Source organism: Aptenodytes patagonicus, chromosome 12 (genome assembly GCF_965638725.1).
Source record: "Aptenodytes patagonicus chromosome 12, bAptPat1.pri.cur, whole genome shotgun sequence".
In the NCBI taxonomy this organism is placed as follows: domain Eukaryota; kingdom Metazoa; phylum Chordata; class Aves; order Sphenisciformes; family Spheniscidae; genus Aptenodytes; species Aptenodytes patagonicus.
Genome location: NC_134960.1, coordinates 14,344,453 through 14,357,420, shown reverse-complemented (window position 1 = coordinate 14,357,420; position 12,968 = coordinate 14,344,453). Strand labels below are relative to the sequence as shown.

Genomic DNA, 12,968 nt, shown 5'->3' with positions numbered 1-12,968 from the left:
CATTATATACAAACTATACATGGCATCCAAATGTCTAGGATAGCAAGACAAGCCATCTGCTTGCTCTAAACTGCTTCTGTACTCTCATTTTTATTTTTTAAACAAACAAATTTAGAAGTTCTGCCCGGAAAGTGTTTGACATGGGAAGGACTCAGAGTTACTTAGTTGATTTGCTGTATTAACATTAGTATCTACGTTGTAGAGCAATAAATACTCAACATGCACCTGCTTAAATACTTTTCAAATAGAAATTGATCTGGAATTTTTTTTTAAATGCTCAGCAACATCATATTAACTTACAACAAACCTCTGTTCTTCAGTGGTGGGGTCTTTTACGTCTGTTGTTGAGCAAAAGAAAAAAGGACATGCAGGTAAGCAGAGTCAGACAAAAGAAGAAAGAAGAATGAAAAATTCAGGAATGAAAAATTAATGCAAGAAGGAAAAATTATTGCTACAATACCATTATTTAGTAAGCGCCTCACATCTAGCATTAAAGGGATTTAAATAGTTAGGTTGTGAGGGGTCTGGGGGGTTCTTTTTTTTAATAAAAAGTGGATACCACTGGGAAATGCACAGAATTTAACTGGATGCATAACCTTCGCAGGAAGCTGTTATTTCATGTTGGTTTAGAGATAAGGATATCAGCCAAGTGCAAGGGTTTGCCTGACAGCATCGTGGCTGGCTCTCCTTTACAGAAGGCCAGGAAAGTAGGTTAGCAGGAAGTAGCCTTTGGCCTGACTCTGAAGCAATGCTTGGATGTGTGCTTTGAACTGTAGCAAAACACTTTATCTGCTATATCACTGCTCCCCTTCTCATGATACAAACACTTAATTGAAAGACAGTATTCTTCAGGCAATAGATGAGGATGATTAAAAACTTAAGCAAATATGAGAGTCTGAGTCATTACAAAAAGCCTTTTACTGTCTGCCTGGTGAAGTATCATGAGCATTTTCCCTCTTACAGAGCAAGACATAAGATGGTTCAATTATTCATATTGAAAAAATAATTTCCTCTCAAAGAGTTAGAGGAACTGGGCCATTGTTGCCCATGTAGTTTTCCCATTAACAAATTTTAAAGCTTATTGTGCAGTTTTCAGTTTGCTTAGATGATTAAGAGCAGTTGAAGGATCAATTACTGAAAAGGTAACATCAAAAAAAGTTTGTTATTTCCTAAACCATTGAGCACCAATTTGTTGATGAAATAGTAATTTCTTTTCCTTGAACCCCAAGGCTTTTTTTTTGTTGTTGTTGTTTTAAATTTAGAAGCTCTTTGTTTCTTATCTTAACTTTTCCATTAAACTTGGGATTTAGATGCATTTTTTTGCTTAATATTAAGGGGTCATTTGTGTGCTGTTCTACCTCTTGAAGTTGTTTCTGTGGGCCAAGCTCAAGATTTGTAATTACCTTTTGAGAATTACAAACCGGAGAGACCTGAAACAAGTGTAGCTGAGATAGCAGTTTGTTCTTTCAGGATCTATATGTTGTTGTTGGAAAGTATCTGAGAAATAGTCACATAGTCAAAAACAATGAATATTTTTTGGTGAACTGTCTAATTTTTTTGAATAAGATACTTTAAAACAGCTCTGTTAGAACAACTTTCTGTCTTTTGCTGTGGAGATTATAGGGCTAATGCTAGAATGAAAGAACTTTTGTTGTAGTCTCTTTTTATTCCATGTAAACATTTTATTTGAACGTGGTATATGGTGAAGTGTTACTATGGAAGTGTCTAAATCATTAATTTTTAGCTGTTGTGCTGTGTCTTTTAAAAAAAAATACAGCAATGTGCCACCACCACCCTGTTTTATTTTTTTGAAGCCCCACTAACCAGGAGGCCTGCCTTCCTAATGCCACGAGTCACCCATGACATGTTTTTAATGTAACAGGGAAGAACGTGCTTATGTTGAGAAATGCTGGAAAGATGTCCGAGTGGGGGATTTTGTGCAGCTGCAGTGTAACGAGACCATCCCAGCCGATATCCTACTGCTGTACTCCTCTGATCAGAATGGGATCTGTCACTTGGAAACAGCCAACCTCGACGGGGAGACCAACCTTAAACAACGACAAGTCGTGATGGGGTTCTCCAGCCAGGTAAGTCTGCTGAAAATGCAGCCCATGCAGTGCAGGGTTGGTCTGGGCCCATTTGTACGCCAGCTCCAGCCATGAAGTGCACCCGTTCTGATGGGCTGGTTGTGCTGATACAGCTATGACAGCGTTTTGCTGTTGGAGCTAACACCCTGTACAGAAAGCAGCAGTTTATCCCAAAAGATTTTTGTTATTCTGGCACAAGGATGGCTGTATAAAAAGGAAGATTATCTCAGACAGTAGTTTTTTGCAGCAAACTGCATCAGCAGATGCTTAAGCAACAACACACGGTACCGCCGTTCAGGACTGCAGCAAGTCTTTCCTCTGTATAAGCCGTCCGTGCCCCACAGGTGGTCACGGCACACAGCACGTTCCAAAGCAAAGCCACTACTACCGAGTGAATTATTTCTGCGTGGAAATTGGAAGACAGCTCATGGTCCCCCTTCCAAACTGGCCGCAGGCTTCCTTATGGATTTTGCTTCCCTATTGCAGCTGACGTATCATTGCTTGTTTGCTGGGCAGGTACACGTACGGCAGTTCAACTAGGAATTGTTCTAAGGCACGCTAAGTTGTAACGAAATAATGGAATCTTTTCTAGGAGTATAATAAGCAATTGAACAGGAACTCAAGGTAAATTAAAATGCAAAAAGTTAAGTAAAACTGATATGTTTGCAGCAGTTTGATTGTTAGCAGAGGTTCAGTTTGAATGCTTAAAATCACCATTTTTTTTTCCATAGGCTGTATCATTTCCTTTTTACAAACACTTTACTGGTATATTCTCTTGACTCGTGTTTGATAAACCTGAAGCACACAGGAAAATATGACTTAGGGAGAGTTGTACTTGTTACATTTTAAAATATCTTTTCAGACATAGCAGGGCAGTTTTTCAAATAACACAGAACAAGTTTAAGGAGTTGTAGCATGTGAAAAGGAATATTTCGTTCCATTGGAATGACTCCAGCAGACAGGAAATCCATAAACCTGGCAGGTAATTCTAGGAACTACGTCCATTTATTTAGCCATTAGTAGCAGTGCCATTAGGAACAACTTTTGGGGTTATTGGTGGGTGCGACACAACTGCCAGTGAGCAACCAGATTTATTAAATAAAAGTACACCATGTCCATGGCCAGTTGTGGTCAGGTTCCCTACTCCAGTGTTACTTGCTCTTTGTTCAAATGGAAATCACTTTGTAAGCACAATTAAGGGCTTTCTCGGGTTGTGGATGCCATAGTATAAAGCATACCTTTTCCAGTGCTTTCCAGTGATGATTAGGGAGAGGTTTTTTTCCTGAGAAACACTGAAAATTTTTAATATGTAGAGATTTAGCAAAAAAACAATAAATTGGCTACTTAAATAGAAAAAATAAAAATACTGCATTTGTGTCACGTAGTCATAGTTTACAAATTAGGTTTTGTACTTTTGCTTTTAGAGGAAAACAGAGTGCTCTACTATCATACAAAATGCAAACTTTCGCCTTAGTCATTTATGATATAAGGAAGTCTTTCTTTAAATCAGAAAATCCCTGCATGTCGAATTATGCTTCAGACTGACTATTTGTGGTTATTTTCTTTAGACTTTGAGTTGTTGTTTAGATAAACTGTATGCTCAGAAATGTTTATACTTACGAAGTCTTGTTACATTGGCAGAGTGGAATGCAGGTCTGACCGTGGTGATAGCCAGTGCTCAGGAAGGTCAGAGCTTAAACAGTCAACTATATTACCCTGTCATTTTAACATGTTAGTGTAAACAGTACGTTGGCTAAAAAAACCCAGTGCACTAAATATCATATGTACAGGTTTTAGTGTGCCAACTTCTTCCTTGTTCTTTGAGCTTTGTTTAGTCCTGTGATTTATGTGCTGCATAAAACTTACTCAGATTTAATTGTGTCTATAAAGCGTGACTCTTTAAGGAGGCAGGAAATATGTATGAACTGGGGTTAGTTCTTTGTTTTAGGATATGCTTAGGAATATTGAATTCACCTACCTGTAAAAGACTGAGAGGAAAGATTGGGGTTTTTTTTTCCTTTTATACCATTTTCTAACTTGAATTTTCAAATGTAAAATTCTTGTCATCAAAAGAAAAAAAATTTGGGAGAAGAATCCTCCTTCTCTACCTCTTTCTAGCTAGAAGCTAAGCTTCGTTAGTAATGAGCCCTCCAGGTGCCTTTTGCATCTTCCTGTTCTGTTGTATAAATATTTCTAGCACAACCAAATATGTACTGATTTTCCTGTTGAGTTTACTGAGTTGAACAAGATTCAGCAGAGGCGAACTATATCTCTTAAAAGAGATTCTAAAAATATTCAGCCACATGGGTCGGAAGGTATAAAAAATGCCCTTATATTCATCAAGCTTTTATATTTCTTCCAACTTTTTTTTTTTTAGATCAGATTCTCTACTTGCATGTACTTAGACATTATATATATTTTTTAAAAAAAATAATATAGATATTGCTTAGGAAAAAAAAGAACAGGAGAGAAGAAATAATGGAGGAATTAAAGCACAGTGAAAAAAAAAATGAGACTTGAGGACTGGCAGTGTAAGGAATCCCTCTTGCAGTCTGGCAAAGTTTTTGTGAATTCCAATGAAGGATTCTCAGGATTTACAGTTTCTGAAGGAGTCTAATCTCTGGAAGTCTCTCTTGCTGTAGAAAAAGGTAGGGAGGCCCAGCAGCAGACTTGATTTCCAGCTTTCCTAATGGGAGGAGTTTGGATTAAAGTGAGTTTCTGTTCTTTTAAAGATTTTATGGCACAGCAATAATGATTCTCTTTCACATTTCTCACATCCCATTTTTGTTACATTTTCTTAATCTAAAATCAAAGTTTTGTGTATTTTTTCAGTTAAGAAAAAGACACTACTTACAGCAGTCAAGTACCTCTCATGCTGTCTGCTTTCCGGACTGCTTCATGCAGTCCAAAACCCAAGCCTGTTTCCTTGAACACAGGAGAAGTCAAGCAAAATTGTGTGTCTTAGTTCAGCTCCAAGCTCGTAGTGAGCACTTAGCCTGAAAAGCTCTGTCTTGTTTTTTCTCTCCCAGTGGTTTGGACTTACTCTACTGCCTTCCCTCCTTTGGTTTTGTTTGTTTGTTCATTTTGGGGTTGTTTGGTTTTTTTGGTGTTTTTTTGGTGGGTTTTTTTGTGGTTTTTTGGTGGGTTTTTTTGCTATTAGTCTTGCTTTTAGTCTTATTTGAATGTGATACATTTATTCAAATGTGTGGGCTCTTATTTTATGATTATACCATCCTGGCCAGTAATGTAACTCTTCTGTCATATTTCAAGATCCTGATAAATCCTGAAATTATTTTAATTCGAGCTTGCTTTTGGTTGAAGGCTGGTTTTGTTTCATAAATAATTTTAACTATTTGTTACATTCACTTTAAATGAAGACAGATGTTTTCACTAATTGGCATCTGTGATGTCTTGTCCAATACACAGCATTTTCTTCATTTAATTTAACCAGTTGTTAATCTAAGAGAGGAAAATCTCAGATCTTTACTCAGCCCCTCCAGAGCTTTGCTTCAGGCTGAATGATCTAAACTCCCTCTGCCTCTCCTGGTAGGGCAAGTGCTCCAGCCCCCAACTATCCTGGTGGCCTATATTTAGCTGCTCTTAGTGTTTAGCATTTCAAGTACTCATTGGATTTGACACTCATTCTCAGTGTGTTTCCTCTTGCAGAATACTTTGTTTGAACCCGAATTTTTCCAAAACACCATCATCTGTGAAATGCCTAACAATGATCTCAATAAATTCAAAGGGTACATGTAAGTATTGGTTATCCATAAATGCATTTTGTATCTGAACTTTAATATTTCTCTTGGAGGAACTGGATGGAAGGAACATATTTTGCAGAAATTGATGGATGTCACTATTATCTGTTCCTGGATTCAGAAGTCAATATAAGATGTAGACTGGAATCTGTGCTTTGCGGCAAGGCAGGACCAAGGCTTGACACTGAATTTGCAGTTGTGTCATACAAACTGTTCTCACAAGGCTGCAGCTCTTTTCAGAATTCAGACATAAGCTTGTTTACATTTGACCTGAGGGTTAGGCTGGGCTAGATTTTAAATCTCAATCCTTCCTAATGTTTAAAGATATTCAGCTGCATGTCTTTAGTTTCTTCATACTGAGGGCCACAGGGAAAAGGTATCCAGGATCTAACAAACAAATGTGATTTTCTTCTTACAGCTAGAAAAAGCAAGCAAGCAAGCAAGAAAAATCCTACTGAACCAATGTGTTAGACTACTATAAAAAAGTGGTGGGTTTTTTTGTGTAAACCTATGTACGTGAGGAAAAAGCCACATCCTCTGTTCCTTATGTTCTTTCTTCATTAAATAATTCTGGCACAGGCATAACAGGGAAATCTGTACTAGCAAATTCAGCAGATTTAAGCCCATTCCCTGGCTATAAGGCTAATTTGTATGGCATGGCTCATGTCCTAAAATTCTCTTACCTTCCAGTACAGGGCAGCTGTTTCCCAAGGCCCTCTTCAGAGTGATCGTTGGTCCATGCTGATTCCCACACCACACCAGAGAATTATCCGAAATACCTGCTGCCCCAGACCAAATGCATGCCCCACGTTACGCAGATAATTTAACTGTATGAATGTGCCAGCATCCCTATCCATGCCCTAGCTTTGTAAAGTTTACTAGTAGCTAAACTAAGAGTTAATGTCTCTGCAAGAATGAAGTGAGTGTTGCACCCGGGGTAACTGCAAATGGCCAGATCCTCTGACACAAGTAAACCAGAGGGTTCTCGCCCATTAGCACTGACCTTGCTTAATCTGGTCTTGAGAATTTATGCCCTGTAAGAATGATGCCTCTAATAGCAATGCCATTTCCCCTCTACTGTGATATCTTAAAAGGGAAAAAGAGGTCAAGTTTGTACTGATCGCTGGCTGTGGTTGCTGGCTTTGAGCACCACTGGGTATAATCTAAATTGAAGCAACCTTCCAATTAGCCTGCTGTAATATGGCAAAAGAGCACTGAGATTATAGAAATGTAGGTGATGTGTCACAAGAAAACACACTCAAATACCTGCCCTTAGGACTGACAACTAGCTTCAAAATCTTCAAATCTCTATCGAAATTCTGTAACAGAAATCTCTTTTGGAATTGCCTATTATCTCACCTGCTTGGTGGAATATGGAATTAGCTGCCTTTCTCTCCCTGCTTCAGGGGTAGATGAAAGAATTTGCCAGTGAAAATTATTTATTAACAGTTAGTGGAGTTTCTGTCTTTGGTCTTTGAGCTATTTTGTAAACACAAATTACTTGGAGTAGGTTACATTTTTCCCCAAGAACCCTTCATAAATTATTGAGGCTCTATTGCCTTGCTATAAAATGGTAACAGTACTCTCTTTACTAAAAATTATAAGAAAGAACTTAGTGATATCCATCTGACGTGCCTGACCACAGCAAATTCTGCTCAAGGGCATGCAAGAAGGCTTCTATTAAATGAGTTCACCAAGGCTGAATCTAGATTCCCAGAAAAACAGGTTTCTGACATTTTTTTTTTTACAATTCTACCAGCTGTAGGTTGTTGGTACCTGAACCTTTTCACTTGTCTAGTTTGGTGTCATGTAATCATGTGCAGCTGCACAAAGACATAGGACTGTACTTAGCCCTGAGGTAGCACCTAACCTTGCCCTCCATTTAAGTGATGCTACAGTTTACCGGTAAATGCAATGCCAAATATGAAATAGAAAGTAGCAAAAGATACATACTCTAGAAAAAATTCTTTTCTTATGCTGATATTTGTATAACAAAACCAGATGGAGTGACTGAAGTAAAAAATCTCAGCTTTGGTAAAGATCTCAGGAGGAGCCTACTAGAGTATATAATAAAAGCTGTGAGCAAAAGTAGTTTTATGCTTTCGTTTTCAGAGGCAGGTAACAAATTGCCTGCCTGATGGAGCACTGACCTTATCATTTCCATTAAGTTTTCATCAGTGTGTTCTGCTAGCAGAAGGATCTGGTATGTGACAGGACATCTTCAGCCAGGATGAAGTCTTCCATCCAGCGTGAGAGTGAGGAAGAGAGAGCCTCAGCCTAGAGACTGTTCAAGCAAGCTGAGGTTCGCAAAGATGAGAAGCCCTTTGGTGGCTGACAGAGAAACAGAGGCTCTTGCAGGGCGCAGATGTATTCATCTGAACCCCTAGCAGCAGGCAAACCCTGCTCAGCTTTCCCAAAGAATTTCATCTGAATGAAGTCGCATAATGTATCTTGGCTTCATTTATGAGATACTGAATCTGCCAGATAAGGTACCAAGTAAAAGCCTAACTTGCTTCATATTGACATCATGATACACACACCATGCAAACGGTCTTTAAAAGATATTTGGACTTCTCTGTAACTTCTTACGGGAGTCTTTATTGAAGCTGAGTGAAATACAAGCAGAATAGGGCCTTCGTGGTTCCTTGATTTCAACTTGAAACAGACATGCACACAAAAATTTTGTTTAATACCATATTGGAACAGAAAAAGACATTGCTTTATTTTATTTTCTTTCTTCTAGGGAGCAACCAAATCATGAACGGATTGGTTTTAACATTGAAAGCCTCTTGCTTCGTGGATGTACAATCAGAAATACTGAGGCTGCAATAGGAATTGTTATATATGCAGGTAAGATGTACTTTCTATCTAGGTAAACATAGAATTTCCCTGTAAATATCTTTAAGTAAATATATGTAGTCTAATATTGCACCACAATTTGACATTTTATTTTAAGAAGTGGTAGTGCATGGGAAAATTACATAATTTTTTGAAGTAAAAATTATCCATCTCCAAAGCCAGCAAGTCCTGCGCTGGGTCTCTGGCAAGTGACAGTATCCTTGTGTATGCCAAATATCTTGCTATCTTTGCAACATCTTGTAAAAATATCCAGACAAGTAAAAAATTGCTAAGGTGAGTTTAACTCTCAGCTCTGCAGCTCTGATTATAATACTAATTCCATCTGGCACAAAATCTACACGGCTGCCCTAAGGGGGGGTCTCACTGGCTTCTCAGGGTAGAAACTGATGCAGCTGAAGATCTACCCAGCAAAAAAAAAAAAAATATCACAAAGCCAAGCTGTGCCAGTGCCAGCACACAGGAGGCAGTGAGAACAGCAGCTGGAGGTGACAGAAGAGGTAGCAGCAGCACAGGTTTGTGCTGACATAGACATAGCGTGTCCATGCAACCGTGAATTTCATGCGGTAGAGACATGAACCAAGCAAGACAGTGTCAGTGCCCAGATCAAATGCAGCGGTGCCGGGTTCAGCAGTGGGTCAACTCATCTTTTTTTCAGCATCTTTTACCTTTGGAGTGTTACCACTGCTTTTACTCAGTGAGCATGATTTATCATTGTCTTTGGCATCTCTGCCCTCTTCTGCTTCAGATAAAGTGTATCAGCTACCCTCTTTATTTGTAGATTAAATAAAAGTCAATTTAAACACAACAATTAATCCCATTATTGGTTATTTTTATCTTTCCAGTAGGGTCATGTCACCTGTTTTATGTCTAATCAGCAGCAAGGGGTTCAAGGCTGAGCCACCTAAGAGAAAATAGAAGTCACCATCTTTGCAAGAGTCATTTAGCTTAGAATAATCTCCATAATCCAGATTATTTTACCTGACAAATGACCGTTTTATTTCACTGCTGCAGAAGTGGACTCTAAATGACTATAGCTCCCATATGTTTCCAAAGTAGCCTTCACTTTGTGGGTCTTTCATTGCCTGTCTCTCTGAACACCACGTGTAAGGATGGTGGCTACCAGACAGAGGAGGAGAGCCAGAGCTAAACACATCACTCATTTTTTTGGAAGTAACTACTGTATAAAAATCTCTGTAGGGAACATTCCCTATAAAATTGCAGGATCTTGTCTTCCCTTCTCCTGTTAGGATTTCTATTTTTCTTCTCCTTAGTCAAGATTTCCCAGTATGTTCCTTTGACCACCAGCGCAGATCCTAATGTGGATCTCTGTTAATGTTGTTTAAGGTGCTAGGAGCAAAGTTGGAGTTTTAAAGTCATTTTCAAGATATGGTGTCTTTGATCTGAGTAAGTCTTCAATTCAATTTCCAACTGACATCTTATTGTTAATGTCAGTATAAAAGTTTATTCTTTTTCTTCTAAAATTAGACTCACTTGAGCCAGTACCAGCTTAATTTCTAGGGTTCTTTGACATTGATTATACTCTGGCTTTTAATCATGGTCTGTGACCTTTTCTGAACAAGCAAGATCAGTCATATAATAAGAATGTCACATTCTCCATTTTTATAACTCTATTACTCCTCAGACTTACTTTCTAATGGAAGCCTTTGTGAAGAGTACAGCCAACACTTAATGTGATTGTTTAGCCTGTGCAGTTCTCATCTGACCCAAATATGGTTATACTTTTCATGGCTACCCAAATGGTTCTACACAAAGCAACAGCACTAATACACAAAAACCTCGTTACAGAGCGACAGCCAACGTAGTTTTCTCATTTTGATAGGGACAGCAGCAAGAATTATATGCTTTTCAAATACTAAAGTACCAGAATGAAGTTTTAGATAAGCCCATCAGCATCCACAAATAGAGAGACAAGGTACTAGTGGGGTGGTAGGTGAGGTGCTGTGTTGCACAGCATGTGAAACTGTGAGGATTAGAGGAGCACAAAGTAGTTTATTCCTTTTATTTCTAAGGCGATATCTATATTACAGATGTATCCTTTTCCTGTTGGTCAGCTGAAGTGGAAGGGAATGATAGAGCTGATATTTGGAAAGAAATCTCTTCACATGTTCTTCCTGAAATAAATCTGTCAACATTTCCTTGAGGATTTTGTGGGAGGGATTAGAGGGTTTTGACTTGTTTTGTTTTCAACACAAAACATTCCATTACGCCTGACATAAAAGAAAAGTGAGGAACAAGATTCACACAGCTGCTGGAGGAACAGAAGTGCAGGCAGCAGTGCCCTCCTCTTCTGTGTAGCTCGGTGGTTAGAGCATTTGTTCATGGAAGGGAAGACTTGGGTTTTGTTCTCGGTTCTGCCTGTATGGGAATGAACATACATCTCCTGCTTCACAGGTTGTACCCTGAATACCTGACTGTGTGTAACAAGCGGGTATGTACGTAGACGTGAGTTGGAAAGGAAAGGAAAGAGCATTGGTAGTATAAGCTGGTCCCACCGACATAGCTCCAGGTTGTGTAAATAATTACATATTCACTGCAACAGGAAGCCAAGAGTCCCAGCTCTTGGGTGAATGTCCTGAACATAAGGCTGGAGAGTAATTTTCTCTCTTGCTCTCTGCCTCAATTAATAACCTTTGATGGAAACCTGGAACGAATCCAGCAGGCGTGATTGAATTGCACCTAACTTCCAGATTTTGGTTCAAACCACTTCCCTAGAGAAAGCCAAAAGGTAGCTTGGAAAACAGTCCCTCTCATACACATCATGCACATACAAATGAAAACTAAATACAAGTCTGCAGGGTCTGTATTTTCAGGGAAAAGGACTGTAGAAGTAATTATAAAAGATACCATTTAATATAGCAACAGATGGTATCCAGATATCCCAATTGTGGAGCCACAGTTTAGATAATATTAATAGAATAGAAAAAGCAATTTCTGCTGCTTGGCTTCTTACAGCACTCCTCTTTTTCCACTGCAAATATACCAACCCAATTCTAATTCAGTAAGTTTTAAGGATTGGGGGGGGGTTTATTTCTTATCCTACTGTTTTGTTAGCACTTTACAACCACATAGCAAAAAACTAAATAACATTAGTGTCTTTCACTGCTGGATCTGACACGTTGGATTTTATTTAAGTGAATACATGAAATATGTCTAGTGGCTTTTAAATAGCTGCTGAAAAATATTCAAATGTAGGTTTTAGGAATCTGTATAGCACCTAATCAAGCTGTTTGTAAAATCCAAAATATAATATTATTATTATTTTTCCTTTTATTGTCAAGGAGATTTGGCTTTTGAATATTTATATAAACCTTGTGATCCTACTGAATCTGCTGTCTTTGGGAAAGTAAAATGTATATGACAGCTGAAATCTGTAATGTAATGGAGGTCTTTTGTAAACCTTTAGATTTAGTCTCTGATATATTCTGCTATTCAGTCAAATGAGAAGATGGGCAATAAAATTACTGAATGAAACTAGAGTCAAATTAACATTAGCCATGAGCATCCTGCTCTCATTTTTTGAGAGAAATACTTCAAAAATAACCCAAACCTACAAAATATTACATAAACATGATGATATCCATTTGTGTTTTGAAGGTCATGAAACTAAGGCCATGCTAAATAACAGTGGTCCTCGTTACAAGCGCAGCAAGATAGAGCGACGGATGAATACGGATATTTTCTTATGCGTGGGACTCCTGTTCGTGATGTGTCTTGTTGGAGCTGTAGGTATGAAGTACCGACAAAAATCTTCTGTTGAAACAGAAGATTTTTGCTTTTTTTCTAAATGGTGGTTAAAATTGATCTTATAGACATGAGTGAGATCAAATCTAGAGCTGAGTGCTCTTGGGGTCTTTAGGCTCTGTGGCCTTTCCAATAGACAAGTTAAAATGGCAAATCTGAGCAATTCAGATGGAAGAAAACTCAGCCACAGCTATAAATATTTCAGATGAGACCCATCTCCACTGTGGTAAAATATGCGTAAAGCAAGCAAGTGAAAGCCGTTGGGTTAATGCATTGTAGGAATCAGTACTCGCCAATTGAGATGTGCTTCCTGAGTGGATGTTTGTTCCTTGTGTATAACAACAAAAGTAAAATTATGTAGTTTTACCTCCATTTCAGCAACATCTTCCTCTATTCAGGGGTGATGCCATTCAGAGCTACCCAATTTATAACCCGTGAGCTGCACATGACGAATTCATCCAGTTTGCAGTCTCCACAGCTACCTTCCTTCTCAAAAGCCCCT

At 38.5% G+C, this 12,968-nt stretch overlaps 1 protein-coding gene across 3 annotated transcripts in view; it reads left to right on the top strand.

The window, feature by feature from the left end:
• ATP10B (ATPase phospholipid transporting 10B (putative)) overlaps nt 1-12,968 on the top strand; it is a 56,163-nt gene that overhangs the window by 13,900 nt on the left and 29,295 nt on the right. For all 3 annotated transcript variants that reach the window (XM_076350114.1, XM_076350113.1, XM_076350112.1), the window contains 4 exons: nt 1,883-2,087; nt 5,754-5,839; nt 8,589-8,695; nt 12,320-12,451. In XM_076350114.1, coding sequence (XP_076206229.1) covers nt 1,883-2,087; nt 5,754-5,839; nt 8,589-8,695; nt 12,320-12,451 — 530 coding nt within the window. The remainder of the gene's footprint in view (nt 1-1,882; nt 2,088-5,753; nt 5,840-8,588; nt 8,696-12,319; nt 12,452-12,968) is intronic.